This window comes from Peromyscus maniculatus, chromosome 5 (assembly GCF_049852395.1).
Source record: "Peromyscus maniculatus bairdii isolate BWxNUB_F1_BW_parent chromosome 5, HU_Pman_BW_mat_3.1, whole genome shotgun sequence".
Classification (NCBI taxonomy): domain Eukaryota; kingdom Metazoa; phylum Chordata; class Mammalia; order Rodentia; family Cricetidae; genus Peromyscus; species Peromyscus maniculatus.
This window is the reverse complement of record NC_134856.1, coordinates 56,924,165-56,950,317: the sequence shown is the minus strand read 5'-3', so window position 1 is coordinate 56,950,317 and position 26,153 is coordinate 56,924,165. Positions and strand designations below refer to the sequence as shown.

Sequence of the window (26,153 nt, the reverse complement as noted above, 5' to 3'; positions counted from 1 at the left end):
CTCAGAGAACTCACTGGTTCATCAGGCTAGACTTGAGTGGGCCTTTGGTCTGTAGTGACCTATCTGGGGTGAAGAGATGTCCGTTCATATCTCCCCAGGAAAAGTCACATGATGCTAGCAAGGGACCAAGAGCAAGCTTGGCTTCCTCCCAGCAGAATCCCACACACTCAGAGACCTCCCAGGTACCTCTGCTGCTTGAGCACCCTAAAGGACAGGTGGACTTCATACCTAGGTTCACCTGAGAACCGAGTTGCCCTGTCCACCCAGGGAACAGACCCTGCTGTATGCTCACTACTGAAGAGAACCAAGGTATGGGGCAGAAAAGCTGCCCTTCCTCCATTCCCCAATCCCTTCCAGCCTTTCCAAGGATTCCTGAGAGGTAAGGAAGAGGGAAGGTTTCTGGAGTAAGCTTGGCCCTAAATGAACTGTAGGGCAAAGAGACAATGTATATAAATATAAATATATAGGCTGTATATATATTATAAATATCTATATATGTATATATGTACATGCGCAAGGGGGTTGATGGCAGCTGTGTTCCAGGATGGGGAGCAGGGTGGCCATCACAACAGTCATTGGAAGTTGAGAGTCCTGGTGTTGGGGATATAGAGGGACTGGGTCTGGCGGCTGCGTTGGCTGCGTTGTGGAGTGGCATTGAGGACATCCACACTCTTGCGGCTGGAGCATACTACATCAGCCACGAAGCTGGTGCAGTCACTGCAGACATCCTTCAGGACACAGCCATGGGCATAGATGTGGGGGAACTCCTCCTCTACGCTCCGCCACTTTGGTCCTTGCAGGGATCTAGGATAGAGAGATGCCAGGAGAGAACCATGAGAAGAGAGAACCCAATTTAGGCCAGGATCCTCTAGAGGCCTTGTCCTGCTACTCCAAAATCCCAAACCTTGCTTTTTATGTCTGCAGTCACCCCTCCAAGCTGCCTGCTGCCTCTTCTCTCCTTCCCATGACTTATCCACAGGAGTCTGACTGAGCACACCTGGCAATGTGCATCCCTGCAGAGGCTCTTCCTCACCTGGCACTGAAGGCCTGAGCCCAGACCACCCAAGCTCAGTTCCCTACAATGCTGCCTCCAGAGCCCTGCCAAGTGACTTGACTGTCCCTTGGAGGAATCCTCACTGTGCCATAGGCACCTGCCCTAGTTTCCTGGTTATTTTCAGTTCCTCGCTACCATAGGATACCAGCCAGCAACAAGGCAACAGAACATACTGGAAGGCATCTCTCCTCAGCATTGGTGTGGCTTTGGTAGTTGGCACCTTCTGAAGACTCTCAAAGCCGAGTGTGTAGACAGGGATGTGTGCACACTTCTTAGAAGGCATCTTCATCTGCAACACAGGGAAGAATGTGGACAAAGTTCCTCACCAACCATCCAAGCACCCCTGGGGGCCTAGAGACCCAAGGTGGCACCCCATACACTCATCTGATGGCCCAGCATAGGCTCCTCCCTCATCACACCCCAACTACATTTCATGCTCATCCAAACTGTAACTTCTTAGGGTTTGGGAACTCTTTTATGCCACAATGGGTGTAATTTTAGGTTCTGCACACAACCAGTATTTCACAGGGACAGATTAGAGAATTTGAGAAAAGTAGGTTCCTCTCTCTGTGCTGAGGCATGACGGTCAGTACACTTCCAAGGGCTTCTGTCCTTTACCTCTGAGTGGAAGCTAGCATCCAAAATGCAACATGGTCTTGCTGAAAGCTTTCTCATGTCAAAAGGAGGATTTTTTTTTAGGCGAGAGAAAAGCTGTGGGTCTCCAGCCTACTCACATAGAATACTTAAAAACTGTTAAAATGTTTTACTTAGCCGGGCGGTGGTGGCGCACGCCTTTAATCCCAGCACTCGGGAGGCAGAGCCAGGCGGATCTCTGTGAGTTCGAGGCCTGCCTGGTCTCCAAAGTGAGTTCCAGGAAAGGCGCAAAGCTACACAAAGAAACCCTGTCTCGAAAAACCAAAAAAAAAAAAAAAAATGTTTTACTTATTTATTTTTCCTTTATGTGTATGGGTGTTTGGTGTGCATTTATGTCTGTGCACTATGCGCATGCAGTGCCCTTGGGAGACAGAAGAGAGTGTCAGATCTTCTGGAACTGGAGTTACAAACTTGTTAGCTGTCATGTAAGTTCTGGGAACCAAACCCAGGTCCTCTGCAAGAGCAGCAAGTGCTCTTAACTTCTAAGCCACCTCTCTATCACCTTAAAAACAAGATTTAAGACTACTTATGAGGACTGGGCACAGTGGTGCACACATATAATCCTAGTACTCAAGGCAGAGGCAGGCATATTTCTGAGTTCAAAGCAAATTTGCTCTACATAGCCAGTTCCAGGCCAGCCAGTGCTATACATAGCAAGACCTTGTCTCAAAAATATAAAAGAAAATACTACCTATGAGTGTTTTAAGAAACTGTAGTCTTGGCCAGACATAGTGAGTTCCAGATCAGCTAGGGTTACATAGTGAGACCCTGCCTAAAAGAAACACCAAACAAACAACAAAATAAAACAAACTGTCTAGTGTATGGTCCTTCCTGTAATTCCAGCACGTGGAAGGCAGAGACAGGAGGAACTGGAGTTCAAAGTCATCCTCAGATACATAGAGAGTTTAAAGCCAGCCTAGACTTTATGTATCTTACAAGCAAATACACTAATTGCAGTCTTGAGAAGTGTAAGAACAGATTCTTAGAGGGGAATGGATGAAATGCCTCATAAGAGGGCGACTGTCCAACACGTTCAATTGGAAACAGCAGTATCCCTATCCCACATCACCGAGACCTGACGGTTCCCTGAATCCTCACCTTCACACTGCAGGAAGTGCACACAGCTCTGGAAGGAACAGAGAGAAAGCAGGATCAGTGTCAGGAAGGCCTAGGAAGGAAAACACCCTCCTCCTGCCTTCCCTGTCTGCTGCACACATCTGAGTCAGTCAGCCTTGCTTTTGGCCACATCCCTGGTCACTCAGTACTTCACCTTCACTTTACTCCGGAATCTTTCGTCTTCCTGGAGCACATTCATTTACCTCTGCCTCCTATCTCTCTGGGGAGTATCTTCTGCCTTTCACCATAGAAGCACCATCTAAGTAGAATGGCTTTCAGTAAGATGTTCAGCTTTATATAGCAATTAGCATTTTAAAGTTCCCACATCCAATTTCAGAAGTAAATGCCTGCCAGGTGTGGTGACACAAACCTATAGTTCTAGCACTGAGGCTGGAGGATTGAGTTTGAGGCTAGCCTAAGCTATATAGTGAGGTCCTGTCTCATTAAAAAGAAAACAAAAACCAATTCCCTCTTGTAAAAAATTCAACCCTAGCCGAGCAGTGGTGGTACACGCCTTTAATCCCAGCACTGGGGAGGCAGAGGCAGGTGGATCTCTGTGAGTTTGAGGCCAGCCTGGTCTACAGAGCGAGTTCCAGGACAGGCTCCAAAACTACACAGAGAAACCCTGTCTTGAAACAAATCAAAACAAAAAAACTTTCATTCTCAGAATAAGCAGGGAGACGTAGTGAGGGGCTGCATTTTGACAATCCATGCTTTAGGATTAGGATGAGGCTAGTTCTTTTCCAAGCTTTGTTCTTCCTTTCGCATGCCTGCTCCGTGCTCAAGGACATCTCAGAGGCATCTCCAGATCTCTCTGCTGCTCTCTCCTCTCCTAACCCCTTTCTAAGATCTCCAGTGCCCCGGCCTCCTGCTCCAGCTCCAGTTGGTGAGCAGAAACTCCCAAGGCCAGCACAAGCTCCCTTATCTGCCTCCTTCAGCTGCCTGTGCCCAGTGTCTTAAAGACTGTTGTTTAAAAACCTTTGATTGATTGTTTGGGGCTGTTTCAGCCAGAAAGTGGAAGTTACCCCATCTTGGCTAAACATGGGTGTCCCTTCACTATTTAAATTTAACCTAAGCCAGATGTGGTGGCATGTGCCTTTAATCCCAGCTCTTTGGAGGCAAAGGCAGGCAGATCTCTATGGGTTCCTTCCCTAGTCTACATAGTGAGTTCCAGGGCTCCATAGTAAAACAAAACAAAACCAACCAAACAAATATAAATAAATAAATTTAACCTAAACAAAGCATGGTGGCACTAACCTACAGTCTCTGCTACTTAAGCAGCTAAAGCAGGCAGGTCATGAGTTTGAGGCCAGTGAGACCCTGTCTTGGGGGTTGGGGATAACAGGAAGGAAGAAGAAAAGACTGAATTGGCTGGGTGTGGTGAAGCCTCCCCCTTGTTAGTCTGTCTGCTGACAAAGGCTCACCTCTTGCAGAACAGACAGGTCGGCGGCCAGGAGAACAGGGGAAACTTGGTTCTGCAGCAGCAACAGATCTGCGGGAGAGGCGAGGTTAGAGCGTGGCTATGGAAGGCCGCTGGAGTCCAAGCCCAGTCCCAACAAGCGCTTGCCTGGGGCTTCTACCCAAGCACCCAGACACCTGGTGCCACCCTCTGTTGCTGAGAACAGCCCTGCCCTGCTGCCCAGGGCATCCAAGTCTCACCTTCCCCCTCTTAAGGCTGCTAAAGAGCTCCTTGTCCTGAAGAAACTTCTCCATCTCTGCCTTCACCAGCACCCGGCGCACATCCACCACCTCCTCCACAGTCAGAGCCAAGCTCTCCACAGGGTGGCTGAACTCCTGGGGGCAAAGGGGAGGTAGGATCCTGCTTGCTCAACATCCCGGGGATCCCACAGTTACCTGGTCTCAGTCCAAATAACCTGGCTACTACTAAAGTATGTGAATCAGCTCACTCACTACCGGGGGCTGGATCTGCTTCAAGGAGGCCCTGCTGATGTAGCAAGGTTCCCCAGTGCCAGGGCCCCAGGACCCCATCCCTTGTCCTCACTGACCCCATGCCAGAAAACTCCATCTCCTGCTTGCAAACACACACCATGGCTCCAGCCTTCTCCACTGAATCTGCCCACCCCGCTCTGCCCCTGATCTGTACTGTCCCCAGAAGCCCTGGGAATCATCTGCCCTACTGGCATTATGGTGAGTGATCCTGGTTTAACCTTACTAGTGTGTGGCATAAGACTAGACACTAAACCTTCTAAGCCTATTTTTTCTGTAAAATGGGGCTGCTTCAGCTCCCTTGAGGCAATACAACATACAATTCTTTATTTTTGTTTTGTTTTGTTTTGGTGCCTTTCCTGGATCTCGATCTGTAGAGCAGGCTGGCCTCGAACTCACAAAGATCCGCCTGGCTCTGTCTCCAGAGTACTGGGATTAAAGGTGTGTACCACCACCGCCCGGCTCAACATACAATTCTTTTGTTTTTTTTTTTTCCCCAGAGCTGAGGACCGAACCCAGGGCCTTGCGCTTGCTAGGCGAGCATTCTACCACTGAGCTAAATCCCCAAACCCTCAACATACAATTCTTTTTTTTTTTTTTTTTTTTTTTTTTTAATTTTTTATTTATTTATTATGTATACAGTGTTCTGGCTGCACATATCCCTGCAGGCCAGAAGAGGGCACCAGAATTCATTACAGGTGGTTGTGAGCCACCATGTGGTTGCTGGGAATTGAACTCAGGACCTTTGGAAGACCAAGCAGTGCTTTTAACCTCTGAGCCATCTCTCCAGCCCCAACATACAATTCTTAACATGGTACCAGGAACACAGAACTCAAAACACTAGCTCTTGTTCGTGGAGGCAGATGGGGAACAGCATTCTGGGTGCCATAAGGATGGTAACTGGATGTTTTTTCTAGGATGTGCATTGGTAGCCCTGTGCAGGGCTACTTAATCCTGGAACAGCACCGGGCATTTCTGCATGTCCCACAGGATCTGAGGCCCCAGGACTTCCAGCGTCTTTCTATTGTTAGTATTTACAGTCAGGAGTTCCCATGTCCAATGCAGAGGTTAGCAGCTACCTCTCAGTGGCTAGGGCAGAACTAAAGGCCACCAGGTTCTCTGATTTTGATAGCCTAACTTTCAGAAAGTACTTTTTGAGATCCCAGAACTGAAAGGCTACTGTGGGACTTGAGGAATTTTAAAACATGCCCCTTCCTTCCTTGAACAAGAAATGGTCCTTAATTTTCTAGCCTTAAGAAATGGTTAGATGGGCCAGGTGGTGGTGGTGGTGGTGGTGGTGGTGGTGGTGGTGGTGGTGGTGGTGGTGGTGGTGGTGGTGGTGGCACACGCCTTTAATCCCAGCACTCGGGAGACAAAGGCAGGCGGATCTCTGTGAGTTCAAGGCCAGCCTGGTCTACAGAGCAAGTTCCACGACAGGCTCTGAAGCCACACAGAGAAACCCTGTCTCGAAAAACAAACAAAGAAATGGTTAGACTTGTTAACACTTGCAGTGCATAGTGAGAGTGTGTCAATGCAGACACTTGGTCATAAAATATGCTGTGGCTTTCAGCTGCCATAGTATGCAATCCCAGTTTATATTCTACCTGAAACCTCTGGGAGACACTAGCCATACCCCCTAGTTAAATTGTTTCTGAGGCAGAAGTAGAGCAAAGCAAGTTTGAAGCTAGCCTAGGCTACGTGATTTGTTCCAGGCCAACATGGGCTACATAATTTGCTCCAGGCCAACCTGAGGTAGAACATGAGACTGTCTCAAAAATAAAAATAAAGGAGCTGGAGAGATGGCTCAGTAGATAAGAACACTGGCTATTCTTCCAGGGGACCCAGGTTCAATTCCTAGCACCCATATGGTGGCTCACAACCATCTGTAACTCCAGTCCCAGAGAATCTAACCCACCTCTTCTGGTCTCACAGGCATGGCATGCATGTGGTGCACAGACTTTCATGCAGACAAAACATCCAAACACATATGACAAATAAGTAAAAAACAAATGAATAAGTGTGTTTTTAAGAGCTGATGCTTCTGAAATTTTTTTTTTTTTTTTTTTTTTTTTTTTTTTTTTTTTTTTTTTTTTTTTTTTTGGTTTTTTCGAGACAGGGTTTCTCTGTGTAGCTTTGCGCCTTTCCTGGAGCTCACTTGGTAGCCCAGGCTGGCCTCGAACTCACAAAGATCCGCCTGCCTCTGCCTCCCGAGTGCTGGGATTAAAGGCGTGCGCCACCACGCCCGGCGCTTCTGAAATTTTAATGCTCAGAAACTGTAAGAGAATGTTTATTATTTTTTTTAAGATTTATTTATTTATTATGTATATAGTGTTTTGCCTACATGCATGCCAGAAGAGGGCACTAGATCTCATTATAGGTGGTTGTGAGCTACCATATGGTTGCTGGGAATTGAACTCATGACCTCTAGAAGAGCAGATGGTGCTCTTAACCTCTGAGCCATCTCTCCAGCCAGAGAATGTTTAATATTTTAAGTTGCCAAATTGAGAAGTCATTTTTTTTGTTTGTTTTGTTTTTGTTTTTTGAGACATGGTTTCTCTGTATAGCCCTAGTTATCCTGGAACTCACTTTGTAGACCAGGCTGGCCTTGAACTCACAGAGATCCACCTGCCTCTGCCTCCCAAGTGCTGGGACTAAAGGCATGCGCCACTACTGTCCAGCTAAAAACAGTTCCTTAACATGTATTAATCTTATGTGTGTGTATATGTGTGTATAAGTTAAATGGCAACTTTTTGAAGGCATTCTCTCATTCCACCATATGGACATTACCTTTCAATTAAAGTTAATGAGGGTGCTGGAGCAATGGGTCAGGAGTTAGCATCACTCACTGTTCTCTCAGAGGGACTCAGGTTCAGTTCCCAGAACCCACAGATTGGCTCACTCTCATCTGGAATGACAGTTCCAGGGGATCTGATGCCTGCTGACCTTGGCAGGCACCAGGCACGCACATGGTGCACAGACATACATGCAGGCAAAGTACTCAAATAAACAAATAGCCTTATTCTTACATAGAACTTACACTTTTTAAAGCATTTTAACATGTTTTAATCCAAGCCTCATGAGATGATGGTGTCACCCCACAGTTAATCTCCCTTCACACACATGTAGGATGCCCTGTAGGCTATCATCGGCTTTTACCTGTTACTTCATTTGATAAATCTGCACAGTGAAATTCAGGCCCAAGACAGGGCTCCAAGGCAGAGTATCAGTTCTTCACACAAACACAAAACTCATAGCTGATAGGAACCAGCATGTCAAAGTCTCAGCCAACAGCACACTCCCTGCAACACTGTATTGCCCTCAAATCCCACAATTCAGGGTTCATTATCCTGACCACCCTTGGAATTGAACAAAGAGCACTTTAGGCCAGGGGCAAATGGTTGAAAGACAAGTCTCTGGGTTTGGGGTCGCAGTACCAATGTGCACCAGCAAGTGGCAGCAAAGAGCAATCTCCCCAGATACAGGGAACTGGACCCTGGTACCCTCAAAGACAAAGCCAGTCACATCCTGAGGAATGCTGCCTATCTCTCTCTTGAGCATCAGGCTAGTGAAAGGATAAAGATGATGCTGAAGAGGCCATCCAGGGCAACCTACCCTGTCACTTACCAGCCACAGGTGTCTGGTATCTGGTGCAGAGGCCTCCGGTTTATCTGCTGAGCTCAAGCTGCTGGGCAAGGCGGAGCCGAGGTAAGGCTGGGACTGGCCACTCACAGGACAGAAAACTGGAGAGAAAACACAGACCCGTTGGGACCACCCGGCAGGAGTGCTGTGCCACGTGGACAATGGGACAGCATGTATGTCCCAGTGGGGAGAGGGAACGAGCTAAAGTCAAGCCGAAAGAGTTCGAGTTGGTTCTGTGGTTGAGAGCGCTTATTCTTGCAGAAGAACCAGGTTCAATTCCCAGCACCTACATGGTGGATCACAACATCTGTGACTCCAATTCCAAGGAATCCAAAACCCTCCTCTGACCTCAGCAGGTACCAGGCATCCATGTGATACACAGACATACACAAACATGGTACACACACACACATGCAAAAAACACCCATACTCGTAAGATAAAGATTAAGTTAAAAATTTTAAATTACTTTTAAAATTTTGTAAGGAAGCTACATGACAGAAACCCACATTCTGCCAGAGTTTGTACTTCCTGATATCAAAACATATGCTCAGGGTTGCACTCTGTGCTGGACATTGCATTCTGCTCATCAACTGTCGTTTTAAATTAGCCAATCATGCAAGAGCATGAGACCAAGCTCTGACCACTCAGAGGCACAGGACTCCTTTAGAAATAAAAACTGAGCCTGGTGTGGTGGCCCATATCTTTAATCCTAGCACTCAGGAGGCAGAGGCAGGCAGATCTCTGAGTGTGAGGCCAGCCTGGTCTACAGAGCAAGTTCCAGGACAGCTGGGACTGTTACACAGAGAAACCCTGTCTTGAAAAACAAAACAAAACAACACACACAAAAAGAAAGAAGAAGAAGAACTAAAAGCTCACTGGGGTCGCCTCTTGATTTGACATGGCCGTGCAGCCTCCTGCAGAACTGAAATGTTCTGGCTTGCCCAAACCCTCTGGATTGTATGGTCATGTTCTTGGGACCCCAGACCCATTTCTAACACTGACAGCTCTTGATGTAAGTCCAGTCACTGACTGATGGGACTAACCCTGTGCACCCAGGCCAGAGGGGTTATTTCTAGCTTGAGTCCTCTGGTGGAGGACAGTGGCTGGTGACAGGTCAGGTGCTTCAAGAGCCCAGCTGTGCACAGAAAAAAGAAAGAAAGAGATGCCAGCCTCCTTATTACATCTCAGGATACCACCACTAACAATTATCCCTATGGAACAGAATCATGAGAATTTGAATTCTCTTTTTTTTTTTTTTTTTTTTTTTTGGTTTTTCGAGACAGGGTTTCTCTGCGTAGCTTTGCGCCTTTCCTGGAGCTCACTTGGTAGCCCAGGCTGGCCTCGAACTCACAGAGATCCGCCTGGCTCTGCCTCCCGAGTGCTGGGATTAAAGGCGTGCGCCACCACCGCCCGGCTGAATTCTCTTTAAAAAGATTTACTTAGCTTTCTTCCTTTCTTCGTCTTCTTTTTTTTTTTTTCTTCTCTCTTCAGGACAGGGTTTCTCTGTATATCCCTGGCCATCCTGGAACTCGCTCTGTAGAACAGGCTGGCCATGAACTCAGAGATCCATCTGCCTCTGCCTCCCAAGTGCTGAGATCAAATGTGTGCACCACCAAACCTGGCCTGATTTACTTATTTTTATTCTATGTGTATGAGTATATGTATGTGTACCACTTGTATGCCTGGTGCCCACAGAGGCCAGAGGAGGGCACTGGATTCCCTGTAACTGGAATTAGAGATGGTTATAAGTCACCATGTGAGTGTTGGGAATCATACTCTGCAAGAGCAGCAAGTACTCTTAACCACAGAGCCATCTCTCCACCCCCTAAGGATGCAGAAATGTTTTGCTATGAATATGAGTTGGTTAGCTGGTTTTTAAAACAAAACAAAAAAACCTCCACTGAAAGCAGGGATGCGTGCTTTAGGTGGTGAGAGACTCAGCACTATCCTTGCAGGCACAAGCTACACACCGTGGGTACCTGCCTGCTCCAGGAAGATGTGAGGCAGCAACACCGAGTCCATGGAAATGAAAAGAGCAGCCGGTGTGAAGACTTACCCTGGTCTTGGGTGCTGGGTCTCCAGGAGTGCATGCTGCCCGCTCTGGCCCGAGGTGGCTCCATCCCTCCTGGGGGCTGAGCAACTGACTGCAAACCAGAGACCATCTCACTCCGAAGCTGAGCTAGGTCATGCTCCGAAAAAGAGCGGTCCCGCTTCAGGGTCACCTCTCCACAGGGGGACTCTTCTTCCTGAAAGCACACCAGGCACAGCTCCTTCCAGACTGCCACCCCCTCCCGACCGCTGCCCCACCCTGACCACTGCCTCTAGTTCTGACCACTGCCTCCAGCACCTCTTGCTCATCCTTGGACCAAGGCAGTGGATCCAGGAGTGCTAACTGAGCCCACCAAGACCCTGCACTGTCCTCTACATATCGCTAGCTCATATCTTCTGGACAGTTCATGGCAAGTGTCTCTATAGTCAAACCATTCCCTGAGGTCTTCCTGAAAACCCTGGAGACGACAGTTCTGGAGAAGGCTGAGCCCTCTGAGATGGCCAGCACTGAGGACATCTTCCATTCTAATGGGCCTGAGGTCCTCACTGGGAACAGCTTCTCACGCTGACGGAGGGCTACTCAGGCTATTCCTCCGGCCACAAGAAGAAAATAACTTACCAAACAGACCCCTGTCCCGTTAAGCCTTTCCCAGCCCCATCAGCATGATCTTTGGAAGAACCTCTATTCTCTGACCTCAGACGTGTTCATTTCTTCCATCTCAGCTAAGGTGGGGGCTTTAAGCAGGACCCGGGGCCGTGGACGCTGGCTTCCACTCCCAGCGTCTGTGACAGACAGGTTGATGCAGGAAGTGGACTTGATGTCCCCAGAGCAGGCATTGAGGATGCAGGGCAGAGAACCAAACCCTGAAGGCAGGAAAAACAAAGGCAGAGGTGGATGGTGAGTGGAGAGGGGGAGGAAGTGAGCAGCTAAGGCAAGGAGACCAGGACAAGGGTGGGTGTGGGGCAGGGAGGGGAGGAGCACGAAGCCAGAGTGGGTGATGAGCAAGGAAGACAAGGAGGCAGGGCAGGAACAGGGAAGGATGTGGAAGGGCAGGGCAGGGGTGGACAGTGAGTGGGGAGGACGAGGAGGCCAGGGCAGCAGTGGACAGTGAGTGGGGAGGACGAGGAGGCCAGGGCAGGAGTGGACAGTGAGTGGGGAGGACGAGGAGGCCAGGGCAGCAGTGGACAGTGAGTGGGGAGGACGAGGAGGCCAGGGCAGACGTGGACAGTGAGTGGGGAGGACGAGGAGGCCAGGGCAGCAGTGGACAGTGAGTGAGGAGGACGAGGAGGCCAGGGCAGACGTGGACAGTGAGTGGGGAGGACGAGGAGGCCAGGGCAGCAGTGGACAGTGAGTGGGGAGATGAGGAGGCCAGGGCAGCAGTGGACATTGAGTGAGGAGGACGAGGAGGCCAGGGCAGCAGTGGACAGTGAGTGGGGAGATGAGGAGGCCAGGGCAGCAGTGGACATTGAGTGAGGAGGACGAGGAGGCCAGGGCAGCAGTGGACAGTGAGTGGGGAGGACGAGGAGGTCAGGGCAGGAGTGGACATTGAGTGGGGAGGACGAGGAGGCCAGGGCAGCAGTGGACAGTGAGTGGGGAGGACGAGGAGGCCAGGGCAGCAGTGGACAGTGAGTGGGGAGGACGAGGAGGCCAGGGCAGCAGTGGACAGTGAGTGGGGAGGACGAGGAGGCCAGGGCAGACGTGGACAGTGAGTGGGGAGGACGAGGAGGCCAGGGCAGCAGTGGACAGTGAGTGGGGAGGACGAGGAGGCCAGGGCAGCAGTGGACAGTGAGTGGGGAGGACGAGGAGGCCAGGGCAGCAGTGGACAGTGAGTGGGGAGGACGAGGAGGCCAGGGCAGACGTGGACAGTGAGTGGGGAGGACGAGGAGGCCAGGGCAGACGTGGACAGTGAGTGGGGAGGACGAGGAGGCCAGGGCAGCAGTGGACAGTGAGTGGGGAGGACGAGGAGGCCAGGGCAGACATGGGCCGTGAGTGAGGAGGACGAGGAGGCTAGGGCAGACATGGGCCGTGAGTGAGGAGGACGAGGAGGCCAGGGCAGACATGGGCCGTGAGTGGAGAGGACGGAAAGAAGGCCAACATGGAAGTGAACAGCTTCCTGAGCACCAACCACTTGGTTTAATTCTCCACTTAGAAGGGGAAACCGAAGGCTGCTGAGCCAGTTAACAGTGAGTAGCTCTAGCTAAAGAGGAGAGCCGCCTAGCCTCCCAAAGGCCTGGCAGAAGCAGGGGTGAAGTTCACCATCCTTATTTTGCAAGGAAGAACAAGTCTCAAATATCTGAATGTATGTCTGGCTTCCAGTTACTTAGAAACTTGACTTTTATTTCATTTGACTCCCAAATGTTGAGATCTGTCATCCACTATAACAACATATAAAGGCAAAATCTGATCAAAACCTAGAGGACAGCCTTATTTCACTTCACAAGGCCATTATAACTCCTCTAAGTCTACAGTTAAAAAAAAATTAAGGGGTCCTGGGTCCTCTACCCATACAGGACTCTCGGGGCTAACAGTCCTCAGATTTGATCAGTAGCCCCAGCAAGGCCCACAGGGGATGTCTTCTCCCCATCACTCACCCCCGCCCTTACTCACCACGGGCACCCAGGTGCTGGGCCCCTACTGGACGAAGCCTCCGTTCCTGCTTGATTTCCTCCAGGATCTTCTCATGCAGCGTTCTCTGCTTTTGTGGTATAGGGCGAAGCCGTCTCTCCGAGACCTGCCGCCGACATGACACACTAAGTGGGAAGGGGAGGCAGGTGGTGACACGGGCCCGCTCTAGAGGAGGGACATGCTGGAGTAGTCCGGGAGACTCAGTGCTACCTCTCGGCACCTCAGAAGGAAGCACTAGCCAGGGAGGCTTTGTGCACACCTGGCGTGAGGTGTAAAAATGGCTAAAAGTTCTCCCCAAGAGGAAGAAGACACAGACCCAGAAGCCCTATGCCAGAGATCATGTCCAGCCATCCAGCCAACAGGCAAAAGAGCCCTCAATGGCCTCCCTCAGAAAGTGGAGGTGACAAGACACCTCCCGGGTTAGTCACAGGAGAGCGGCAGGGCCCACAATCTCCAGAGGAGGAAGTGCAGAGCTGGTACCTGCTTTAGTGGGGGCCGAGAGCGGATGAAGTCCAGGATGAGCTCGTGTGCATCCTTCTTCACTCTGGGAGGGATGTCCCCATCAACCTGCCAGGAGGAGCAGGGTCACCCTGAGCTCGCAAGGGCCAACTGCTGGTGTAAGGGTGACCAGGAGGGGCTCACACAGCCCTGACTACAACCTCGTCTTCACAGCCAGCTTCCCTCCTATGGCCTCTGTTCCCTGGGACTCAGCGGCTTCTCTAACAGGTACACAGCAGATACGTGGGCCACATCCAGCAGTGGCTACAACGTTCAAGGTCTAGTGAGTCCTAAACTCAGCAGCCTGAGCTTCCTGAACCTAAGACTCTTCAGGAAATGGGGCTGTAGGACCCATCTCAGGGGTTGTCAGAAGAGTGATACCAGTGCACATAAGGCTATGCATATGTGTGTTACCTGGGAAAAGGTGGCTGGCTCTTAGGGTCCCTCCTGACCCTCAAGAACCTCCTCCTTTCCCTAATTATTATACCGTATTCCCAATACAACCAAGAGCTGTGGAAACCAGCCACATCTGCCTATTCATATCTGCAGATGAGCATCAAACTCCACATCTGCCTATTCATATCTGCAGATGAGCATCAAACTCCAATCAAGCACAAGGAACAGGGCAAGGGTGCTAGTAGAGACAGAGGGCAGGGCCACTAGTCGACGGCAGCAGGGTAAGAACTCGCAGAAGGGAACAGGGCCAGGGGTGCTGGTGCAGGACAACAGGGCGGGGGCTCACCATGACCTTGCGCAGCTTATAGTTCCTGGCACGGATGTCCTGCATCAGCATCTCGAAGGGGGTGAGCTGGAACTCGGTGGGCAGCGGGTTAAACTCCTGCTCCTGCACTTTCTTCAGTTTCACCCCATGACGTAGCTCCCGCATGAGCTGGACCCAGAGCCGGGCCTGACCCAGACAAGAAATGGCCTCAGCTCTGGCACCCACGGCTCTCCCGGCACAAACCTTTCTGGGTGTATTGTGCTCTCCTCTGTCCCAGGTCAGGAGGGGTCCATGTCTTACCCAGTCTGTGTGTCCCAGGTGGTCGAGCTCGGCCAGTGGCTTCTCTACCCGTGGCTCATCTTCCCCCAGCTTCTGCAGCATCTGGGACCACATGTCTAGTTAGTGTAGAAATGGCAGAGGAGTGGACACAGCAGGACCCTGCAAATCCCATCTAGCAGGAGGCACTTCTCTAGCACTCAGCCAGCTAAAAAGGGGTCACAAAGGCACCTGGCCCAGGCATCGGAGCTTGGAAAGATCTGAGGAAACTATACTATAGCTTTGGGAATGGCACAGGGAACTTTTAATCTTCTCTCTAATGGCTTCTCTTGAGCAGGGCCTGGTGAGAGCCTAGTGTCCACATGCACTGGCTCCCATCTGACCCACATGTTTCAGAGAGGCACTGTCCTTCACAGGTGGTTGATGCAGAAGGAGAAGGACTCCCTGTTGCCCTCCAGATTTCAGTTCACTCAGGACACTCTGGCCAGCCCACGAGCCCACGAGCCCACGAGCCCACCCTTTCTCGTGGCTGCTTCTCTATATGCACGACCCATACTAGAGGTCACCAAAACCCATCTCTTAGAGGCTGTGTATGCTTCCTCAGCTGCTGTTCTAAGTCTGGAGCCCAGCACAGTGTGGCAAGTGTTAGTCTTCAAGGACTGGCAGAATTGATGAAGGCAGATGACCAGGATGAGTTAACCAGCAGGAGGCCGTCCAGATATGGAGTGCTAACATCATGGTGAGGGCCCAGGAAAGATGCCAGGGACTCAGGCAACTAGGAATTTGGGGAAAGATGCCAGACTTGCTGCTTTGATGGTTCTGGGTCTAGAGGGCAGCCTGGGGCTTCTGCTTTCACTAACTCCCCACAGTAGAGAAGCATCTGCCCTTCAGCAGGACCCAGTGAAGACAGAACCAGTTACCCTGGCTTCCACCTTAAGCTATTTGCCAAACTGGGTTAAGACACACTATTGTGTGGGGCTCCTGGGGCAAAGGGCATAGAGGATGGCTCTCCTGTCCTACTTAGAATAGCTACACCTGACCCTACGCACCTGTCCAAAATCGCCAGCCCAGACAAGCCCAGGTGTGTCTGTCCAGGACCCTGTATCCCCAGCACCCATCCCCTGACTGTCTCTGGGATCAGTGGAATGGAGTGTAGAGGTATGTGCTCCTGGTAAAGCTCATTTGTCTGGGTAAGGAATTGATCTGAGCAACACAACAGACCATGTTCACAGAAGGACAAAAACCCAAGGACCACCTGCCAGCCACAGGGAGCACAGGCAGAGAGTGTCTCTGAGACGCCAGGGAGGAGCTGAGAGGGAAGAGGAGCTGAGCGGGAAGGTGGGGATGGCGCACGGAATACTGGGAGCTAAGTGGAGAGCCTCCCAAGACTGGCATGTGACAGTGGCAAGTGAGGATCAATGGGTTCAAGCTAGGTCCCAGATTCCGTCACTCAAACATCCCTGAAAGCCTATGCAGGCTCCAAGGGTCAGGATGCTAGCTATGGCCCTGCTAGGCTACAGGAAAAGGGACACGGCACAGAAAAGGGCAGGGTGGAACCAGAAACCAACATCAACTAACTTAAAAATCAACTTCTGCTACCTGAGCAAGAGAGAATGACTTGACCCTCACCTGACCTGTTTCCAGTGCCCCTTTTATCATCAGTGAAATGTTCACAGAGGCCTGGACAGCCTACTTCACAAGGGAAAAATGGTTCTCCTCCAAGGAAGAATGGAGCCAGTCACAAGATGCCAAGCCCTGACTCTGGGTCAGGGGAAGTCAGGACAGCCTAGAGGGAACCCAGTTTAGGAGCCGGCTGTATCCCAGACAGGCTCTGACACTGGGCTGAGGGACCCTGACTCTCAGAGGTAGCATCTGCTCATTTGTAAGACAGGAGACCACCAAAGAATAAAGTAGGACTGTGGCAAGCACAGTAAATGCCCTGAGGGGTTCTCACCAGCCCACCCCAAGTCTCCAAGCCCATGGACCTGCCTGTGTGGTGCCCCAAGGGGAGAAGTGGCCGTCTTTAGCATCCCATTTTCAGAAGGAACTGGGGCTCAGAGAGGCCAGCCAGTGAGCAGTAAGCAGATCTCCCTTTTGCAGAGATGAAGGAGGGGGCAGGGAGGGAATGGCTAATTGAGGCAACAGGGGCGAGGGCCAGGGGCCACTGACTGATTCCCTTCTCTGAAAACCCGGGGAAAAGAAGGCATGCAGTTAAAAACGTAGGAAACATTTTGGGCACTGCCCAGCATGGGGAGGGAAAGTTATGGGTATTCCCAGGAAGGCGCAGTCAGGCACCAGAGACCTTAACCCCTGCTGGACATCCGAGGATGGGGCCCCATCGCCTCCCTAGCCCCATTCCCACCCGGTTTGCACCCCCATGTCCCATCCATCCCCCTCACTCCACCAAGCATCAGCCCTTCCATTTGCAGCCCATATCTCACTCACCTCCTTGGCCTCCCTCACCCGGGCCAGGAAGGCACGAAGCTCCAGCGTCTCCACAAAAAGAGCTCGGCACACTGCCTGGTAGTGGGCCTGTGCGCCATGGGGGTCGGTCAGGCGCGAAGCGCACAGCCGCATGGCCTGGGCAAAGGTTCGCACGGCTCGGGGGCCGCCCTCGGCCTCCTCCTCCTCTTCTGGACCCCCATAGCCCTCATCCGCTGCCCCACAGCTGCTGTCCTCACAGTCACTGTTGGCCATGAGGTCGATGAGCCTCTCCAGCTGTGGGCTCAGCTCTCGCTCCTCACTCTCATCTAAGCCCCAGTCCAGGGCACGGTAGATAGCGAAGCCCAGGGACTGCACCATCTAAGGGACAGAGATGTCATATGGTCAGCAGAGACAGCATTCCAAGCCACAAGGGCACTGGGGCCCACAACCAGCAGCACCCTCCATCATAAGCAGAGATGCCGCTGGGCGGTGGTGGCGCACACCTTTAATCCCAGCACTCGGGAGGCAGAGCCAGGCGAATCTCTCAGAGGCTTATAATGATGATATAGAAATATCACCTCGTGGGGTTGGAGAGATGGTTCAGCAGTTAAGAGCATAGGCTGCTCTTCTCGAGGATCTGGGTTCAATTCCCAGTACCCACATGGCAGCTCACAATTGTCTGTAACTCAAGTCCCAGGGGCTCCAACCCCCTCACACAGACACACATGCAGATAAAACACCAATTGATATACATCAAATAAAAACAAATAAATCATTTAAAAAAAAAAGAAATAACATCTCTTTGCCAGAGGGGAATCACAGCACAAACAAAACATGGACCACTGTTAAAAAGATGTCCCCCAAAGAGCATAGTCACTTCAGAAAACAGGAAAATTCTTATCAATATGCATGGAACATGTGATTCAACACCTTCCCCCCTCCCTGGCATTTAACCCAGAGAATGGAAAAGTACATCCACCCAAGGATTGTTCATAAACTACTCATGTGCTCTTCGTGGGGACAGGTATGTGCCCACAGCGGGGCACTATAGAACAGGAAACAGACAAACACATACATATACCACAGATCAGCCGAAAAACCGTTATACAGTGTCGTCCCGTTAGCATGACTCAAGCAAGCTGAGCCCATCCACGGCAAGAGAAGTTAGTAGCCCCTCCCTGAGCTGGGGCACAGCTGGGATGGGAAGGCTCAAGATGCCTTTTGTGTAGAAGGAGACAACTTGTCTTAACTCTGGTGCTGACTGCACAGTATGTATGACCCCCCAAAACATAATTAGGAATGAGATAACCCAGCTAAGCATTAGCTTCTCGTGTAATATAACAGGGTGGCTGAAATCAAAGGAAAAGGCCCGGCTGATGCGGCAGTGACCACTGCTGTGATGCTGTTTAACCACTGGGGTTTTGGGGGCTGGGGGGTTTCTTTTTTTATTATTTTTATTTTTTTATTTTGCAGTGCTGGGTACCAAACCCAGGCCTTCACACATGATATGAGAATACTCTACCATCACATCATACCCCAGCCCTAGAGTTTAATTCTTAGATGTCTCCCAAAGGCCCATGTGTTAAAGCTTTAGTTCTCATCTTGCTTCCATTGGGAACTGGTAGAACTTTTAAGAAAGAGGCAGGCTTGTTGGGCATGGTGCACACCTTTAATCCCAGCATTTGGGAGACAGAGTCGGGCAGATTTCTGTGTGTCCCAGGACAGCCTGTGCTACACAGTGAGTTCCAGACCAGCCTGGGCTACATAGTTAGACCCCATCGAAAGGAAGGAAGGAAGGAAGGAAGGAAGGAAGGAAGGAAGGAAGGAAGGAAGGAAGGAAGGAAGGAAGGAAGGAAGGAAGGAGTGAGTGAGTGTTGAGTGGGAAGTCTTCTGCTCACTGAAGGTGTGGCCTGGGAGGAGCTATTGGAAACTGGACTCCAACTTTTCTTCCAGCCAAAAGATAAGCAGCCTTCTCCTCCATGAAATCCTGCCATGAATGTGTTACATCACCATAGTCCCAAAGCATTAGAACTATGTGGCCATGAACTGAAACTTCCGAAACTGTGAGCCAAAACAGCCCTTCTCCCTTTGTGGTGCTTGAACCAGAGCCACGTGGCAGGCTGAGTATGCACTCTACCACTGAGCCACACTCCCAGCCAAACCTCACCTGATTATCAGAGGACTCTGTTACAGTAACAGCTGACTCACATCATTGTAAGGACAAATTGACATCTGTACACACACACACATACACACACACACACACACACACACACACACACAAATTATGTCATGCTGAGCAAACAGCTCACACCTTTAATCCTGGCACTCAGCAGGTAGAGGAGCTAGTGAGTTTGAGGCCAGCCCAAGTTTTAGACCAGCCAGGGTTATACAGTTGGACCTTGTCTCAAAAAGAAAAATAGTATACTTCATTATACTTTGTTGTTTGTTTGGTTGTTTTTTTGAGTCAGAGTCTCTCTACCTACCTGTCCTGGAACTCACTATGCAGACCACATTGGCTTCAACTCACAGAGATCTGCCTACCTCTGCCTCCCAAGCGCTGGGACTAAAGGTGTGCGCCACTATCCCGACTAAAAAGAAAAATTATGTGTATGAGCATTCTACCCAAATACATGCATGTGTACCCTGTATGTGCCTAGTACACTCTGAAGAGGGAGTTACAGACAGTTGTGAGCTGTCATGTGTATACTAGGCATTGAAACCTGGGTCCTCTGAAAGAACAAGTACTCTTAACCTCTGGTCCAACTCTCCAGCACTATTTTTCTTCTCTTTATTTCTTTTGTTTTGTTTTGTTTTTTGAGTCAAGAGTTTCTCTGTGTATCCCTGGCTGTCCTGGAACTCATTCTGTAGACCAGTCTGGCCTTGAACTCACAGAGATCTACCTGTCTCTGGCTCCCAAGTGCTGGGAATAAAGGTGTGCACCACTTCCACCTGGTTTTCTTTTTAAAGCAATTAATTTATTTTATTTTTCTGTGTATTGATTGGTATCTTACCTGCTTGTACCTCTGTGCACCACATACATGCAGTACCCACAGATGCCAGGAGAGGGCGTGAGATCCCCTAGAATTGGTGTTACAGATCATTTGTGAGTACCCACGTGGGTACCAACGTTCTCTGGAAGAGCAGCTGATGTTCTTAGCTGACAAGCCATCTCTTCAGGCCCTCTGTTTGCTTTTATTTGTTTGTTTTTTTGAGGTAGTATCTCATGAAGCTTACTCCTAATCCTCCTACCTCCTCTTCCCCAGAGCTGGGACTACAGGCCTATGCTCAGCTAGTTGTTATTTGAGACAGGGTATCTCTGTAGCTCTAGCTAGCCTCAAACTTATGATTCTCCTGCTTCAGCCTCCTGAGTGTTGGAATTGCAGGCACACTCCACCATACCATACCCAGCCTCATATCTTTTTAAAGAAATGTAACTTTTCTATGTCTATACATTTAACCTGACCAAAGCAGGGAGGAAACACTCTAAACAATAACCACTCCGGAGGGCATGTGGTGGAGCATGCAGACACCTGAGGGCATATGACGGAGCATGCAGACACCTGAGGGCATGTGATGGAGCATGCAGACTCCTGAGGGCATGTGGTGGAGCATGCAGACACTGAGGGCACAGGGGCAGACCCTGGGGACTGGGGGAACTCACTGTGAGAGGCTCTCGGTGCTTCAGTTGACTGGGCTTCCTGAAAATCTCCGTAATACTTATTTTGAGACAGGGTCTTGCTATGTAGCCTTGGCTGGCCTCAAAGTTTAAAGCCTCCTGTCTTAACTTCCCAAAAGATTATAAGCATGTTCACCATGCCTGATAATAACTCTTTAATTTTTTTTTCATTTTATTTTGTGTGTATGGGTGTTCTGCCTGTGTATCTGTGTATCTCATGCATTCAGTGCCTGTGGAGGCCAAAATAGGGTGCCAGGTCCCCAGGGACTGCAGTTAAAGACAGTGTGAGCTGCCATGTGGATGCTGGGAATCAAACCCAGATCATCGAGAGAGCAGCCAGTACTCTTAATTGATGAGCCGTCTCTCCAGCCTCAGTAATTCTTTTTTTAAAAGCACATCAAGAATCTCTGAGGTCTTTCTGCAGACTCCTCTTACCTCAGCGTTTCTCTATACCACTTGGCAAGGAACCCTGTCTTCACAGCTTACCATCAATGACCTGGGGACAGTGGCTCTGGCGGGTGCACTGGAGGATGTTGTTTTGTGTTCACCCACCCCCAGATGCTGCCTGCACCTTGATTCTCAAGCCCAAGTGACCAACCCCCTGCCTCAGTTAGGTTTAGTCAGATGGGAACACGGCAATGGGCGGCCAGCATAGCTGAATGCACAGAGGGATTAACAGTATCCCTCATTTGCATAGCACTTGCTTTCATGTTGCGAAGGACTTTCATAAATTTGGATGAGGTGGCACAGACCTGTGGTCCCAGCACTTGAGAGGCTGAGGCAAGAAAATCCTAACCTTGAGGCCAGCCTGGGCTACACAATGAAAACCCGTCTTAAAACAAATAAATATAAATATGAGGCTTACAGGCAGGATTTGATGACACAGCTTGTTAATCTCAGCTGCTCAGGAGGCAGAGGCAGGAAGACAGCAAGTTTAAGACCTTCCTGGACTACAGAGTAAGTCTGAGGCCAGCCTGGACAATTTAGTGAAATCCCATCACAAAATAAAAAGATAAACTGAGCCGGTTGTGGTGGCACACACTGGTAGGATTTGCTGAAAAAGATAAACTGAGGCTGGAGATATTACCTAGCACATGCAAGACCTGAGGATCAATCTCCAGTACTACTGAATGAATGGTTTTCATATTTTCCTTCTTTGGACAGACTATCTGGGACTGGAGAGATGGGTTCTATGGTTAAGAGCATTGGGTGCTCCTCCAGAGGACCTGGGTTCAATTTCAAGTACCTGCATGGTGGCTCACAACTTTCCATAACTCCAGTTACAGAGGATCCAACACCCTCTTATGACCTCCTCAGGTACCAGGTATGTACATAGTACATAGACATACATGCAAGCAAAATAAATAGATAAATAAATACAAACACATACATATACATAAAATATTTGTTCAGAAGAAAGAAAGGACTATCGAAGGCACATACACACAAAAATAACAGCTCTGCTATGTAGACACTATGCTAAGCCTATGTAAAACTTCCTGTTTAACCTCAACAACCCACTGACACAACCTCCTGTCTCACACACAGAGGGACAGAGGCATAGAGATGCTAGGCCACTTCATCACAGCTAGAAGCTGGCCAAGCTAGCCCTTGGAGCTGGTCCTGTTTGTGCTATGCTCTAAGTTTTCTGTTACAGTTGCTAGGGTGAGAGGACACTGCCGTAGCAGATGGAGCCATAGCCTCATCAGGAGACTGTCCGCTCTCTGGTACTACCTTGCCCCAGTGGCCTCTCCACTCATTTCTGGCTAGCAAAGTATGCCAGGAAATCTGAGCCTGAGGCAGGCAGAGCAATAACAGGCCAAAGCCAGAGTCAGGCAAGAGATAAGGGTCTCTGGATCCTACAGGGACATCTCAGAAGACGCTGGAGCCTAAGGGGTCTGAGGAAGGCAACCCCTGACTCATCAAGACTGGTGGAAAGGGTTCACAGTGGACCAAAGCCCTGGACCACCCTCGGGGCTGCCCTCACCCTACTTTTATCTCTACTTTAAGCAGGTTAAAGTCATAGCAGGCTGTTTCCAAGGCACACCCTGAATGCAGAGGAAGAGGGCATGGCACTAACATCTAGGGGCTGGTCACACCTGACGGGTGGCAAACAGCAGGGCTTTGGCCAGCAGCCAGGATGGAGGACCCTGAGAAACTGGAGACTCCAGAGACGATCTCAGGACCGCTCTTGGGTATGACAAGGGAAAGCTAGCACAGTAAGGGGACAGAAACACGGAGAGGTGACACAGTAAATCTACTGGTCGTAGAGGTAGATGCCAGGTAAGGGCAAGGCGGTGTATGATCTCTAGTGTGCTTCATAACTCGGTGAGGCTCAGGTGTGAGGCACAGTCTCCATGGAAACCACATGACTCCATGGAGGAAGACAGGCTGGGAAGCAAGCAGGAAGCCCTCCTGCCCATGCCAGTGCACACTGCAGAGAGGTAACCCCATCCATCCAGGCCACTTTTTTTTCCAGAGTGCTGGCCTACACTAACAACACGTGAGGGAAGGGTTAACTCCAGCAAGCCTCTTATCTGATGGCTTCTTTGGTAAAAAGCTTTTCTGTGCCCAAACTCGCTGGAAACTTTCTCTGGAACACAAAGAATGCTTTCCATTAGGAAAATCCTGGGCAGCTGCCCAGTCTCAGGACCTCCAACCTGCACGGTCAAGCATGGCCATCAGCCTGGAATCTGACTGCAATAAGAGGGGCTGCCTGGGCAGTTCTTGAAACCGAAGTAGCCAGAATGAAGCATAGGTTTTGAGTGGCTCCCCTCACGCTCTTTCCTGGGATGGAGCGTTTCAGGTTAACATTTGGGCCTCTGAGAATAGTTCATATGAGACTCCCTCATTCAAAGCTTTTACAAGGATTTTTTATGGTGTGTAATACTAGGCATCCTTTAGGTGGTAGGTAACAGTTTCACCTCTGTGAACTCTGGACAACAAGAGTCGGCTGACCTTCAAGCCAGCAGACATGGACTTAGAGAAATAAACTATCTCGGATATTATACAGCTGTGAATACAGATAACTGGCAGCCACATGACAACGCAGATGTCTTAGAAAGAGTTGTTCTCGGGCTGGAGAGATGGCTTAGCGGTTAAGAGCACTGGCTGCTCTTCCAAAGGTCCTGAGTTCAATTCCCAGCAACCACATGGTGGCTCACAACCATCTATAATGAGATCTGGTGCCTTCTTCTGGCTGTAGGCATACATGCAGGCAGAACACTGTATACATAATAAATAAATCTTTAAAAATAAAAAAGAAAGAAAGTTGTTCTCCCCCCAGTTTACAGCTGCCTATATGTAAAAATACCATCTTCACAGAGTTCCTACGTGACACACAGCAGCGTCGCTTAGGTGACAGCATCCCGAGGTAGCAGGGCTATCATGTCACTGGCATTAAGAATTATGTGTGGTGGTGAGATGTAGTGCCAGCCAGGTGTACTGGCACGCACCTTTAATCCTAGCACTTGGAAGACAGAAACAAGTGGATCTCTGTGAGTTCAAGGCCAACTTAGTCTGCATAGTGAGTTCTAGGACAGTCAGGGCTAGGTAGAGAGACCCTATCTCAAAAAAGAAAACAAAAACAAACAAAAAAAAAACACATAAAAACCAAAAATGTAAGGAAGTATAATATTTTTCTTTTTGAGGCAAGATCTAGGTAGAGAAGAAAGAGGAGGCGGCAGCGGCGGCGGCGGCAACACATGGTGGAATCCCTTTGGTCTGTGCTCACCTCTCCCTTGGAATGCTACCATGCGAAATACATAAATGCAAAGGTTTCTTTCCCCCTCCCTTCATATCTCTTCTTCATTTTTCCTCAAAGCTTCAGTCTCCCAAATAGCTAGAATTACAGGTATGTACCACAGCATCCAGCCCTATAAATTCTTATTATATTAAAATTATGCTTTGAGGGACTGGGGATTTAGCTCAGTGGTAGAGCATTTGCTTAGCAAGCGCAAGGCCCTGGGTTCGGTCCTCAGCTCTGGAAAAAAAAAAAAAAGTTGTATGCTATCAGAATCCAAACTTTAAATTTGGGCTTGGGGATTTAGCTCAGTGGTAGAGTGCTTGACTAGCAAGCACAAGGCCTTGGGTTCGGTCCTCAGCTCTGAAAAAAAAAAAATATGCTTTGAAAAGGCCGTGAAAGGCCACATTTCAGAGAAAGAAAACATCAGAGCAGGCAACATGTCCTGGAATCCCTCTCTCTGACCCTGTTTGCTGCTCAGATACTGCTCTTTTCTGGTCCCCAAGGGTCCCTTCTCATCCTAGGATACGAGTGGTCTCCACTCTTGATTGCCTTTTGGGAAACCAGCAGAAGAAATAGATGCATCATCACTCATTGAGGGAAAAAAAAAAAAAAACACTGGAAGAAATAAAGCACAAAGGCAGTGGAAAGCCAAGCACTGTAGCTCATGCGTGAAACCCCAGCATTACTTGGGATAATGAGGCAAGAGGATTGGGTTCAGAGTTCAAAGTCTCACCCAGCCTCAGCTACATGAGGCCAGTGCTGGTTACACAAAACCATTAAAACAACCGAAATAAACATCACACTCAGACCATTACCACAAGACAATGGAGGTTTGGGTTCTAGGCATTGGCTGGTTTCTCATTTGTCCTAAACTCCATGCCCTGCGGACCACATCACTTCCGGTGGGCCAGGGCGAGGTCAGCAGTATTGTCTCCCTTGCTTCCCTGGTACGGGAGAGAGATGAGTATCTAGGGCTATGACCACACTAGGTTCCTCACCCTGCCTGTCCCCTGTGAAGAGCTTCATCAAACTTCATGTGGTTTACCTGTCTTCCCTCACCTAAAGGACTGTGTGAGTTTGTGTAGTTTATAATTTACATTCTCCAATAAAGGTGTCTTAGTTAGGTTTCTACTGTTGTGATAAAATACCATGGCCAAAAGCAACTGAAGAAAAGGTTTATTTCGGCCTGCTGCTCTCAGGCTGTAACTCCCATCACCGAAGGAAGGAACTCAAGCAGGGACCTGGACGCAGGAACTGAGGCAGAGCCCATGGAGGGTGCTGCTTACTGGGGGGCCTGCTCCTCATGGCTTGTCAGCCAGCTTTCTTAGACCATCCAGGACCACCTGCCCAGGGGTGGCACCACCCACAATTGGCTGCAATTCCCATCAATCAGGAACCAAGAAAATGCCCCACAAACTTGCCTACAGACCAATCTTATATTGTCATTTTCTCAGTTCAGGTTCCCTCCTCTCAGAGGCTCTAGCTTGTGTCAAGCTGACAAGCTAATCAGGACAACAGATACATTTAATTACATTATCAGGTAATCTAAAATTGCCTTTCAGTACCTGGGCTTCTGAGCTGGCTGGCGGCATCACCGTAGTTGCAGGTTCTGTAAAAGAAGACAGTGAAGGTTACATTGGAAGCCCCAGACAACACTGCTTGCTCTTTCTCCTTCTGCTCCACCTTCCCTAAGGCACATAGCACATCCCCCAAAGAACACCAGA

General features: G+C 49.7%; 1 protein-coding gene across 1 annotated transcript in view; it reads right to left on the bottom strand.

Moving 5' to 3' along the window:
• Positions 1 to 456: 456 nt before the first annotated feature.
• Spire2 (spire type actin nucleation factor 2) overlaps positions 457 to 26,153 on the bottom strand; it is a 38,986-nt gene continuing 13,289 nt past the window's right edge. Inside the window, exons 2-15 of the mRNA XM_006987417.3 lie at positions 25,995 to 26,038; positions 17,027 to 17,383; positions 14,606 to 14,686; positions 14,327 to 14,491; positions 13,567 to 13,653; positions 13,069 to 13,192; positions 11,155 to 11,324; positions 10,468 to 10,657; positions 8,396 to 8,511; positions 4,484 to 4,618; positions 4,249 to 4,316; positions 2,807 to 2,834; positions 1,228 to 1,343; positions 457 to 804 (exon numbers count right to left, since the gene is read on the bottom strand). Coding sequence (XP_006987479.2) covers positions 573 to 804; positions 1,228 to 1,343; positions 2,807 to 2,834; positions 4,249 to 4,316; positions 4,484 to 4,618; positions 8,396 to 8,511; positions 10,468 to 10,657; positions 11,155 to 11,324; positions 13,069 to 13,192; positions 13,567 to 13,653; positions 14,327 to 14,491; positions 14,606 to 14,686; positions 17,027 to 17,383; positions 25,995 to 26,038 — 1,913 coding nt within the window. The 3' untranslated portion in view covers positions 457 to 572. The remainder of the gene's footprint in view (positions 805 to 1,227; positions 1,344 to 2,806; positions 2,835 to 4,248; positions 4,317 to 4,483; positions 4,619 to 8,395; positions 8,512 to 10,467; positions 10,658 to 11,154; positions 11,325 to 13,068; positions 13,193 to 13,566; positions 13,654 to 14,326; positions 14,492 to 14,605; positions 14,687 to 17,026; positions 17,384 to 25,994; positions 26,039 to 26,153) is intronic.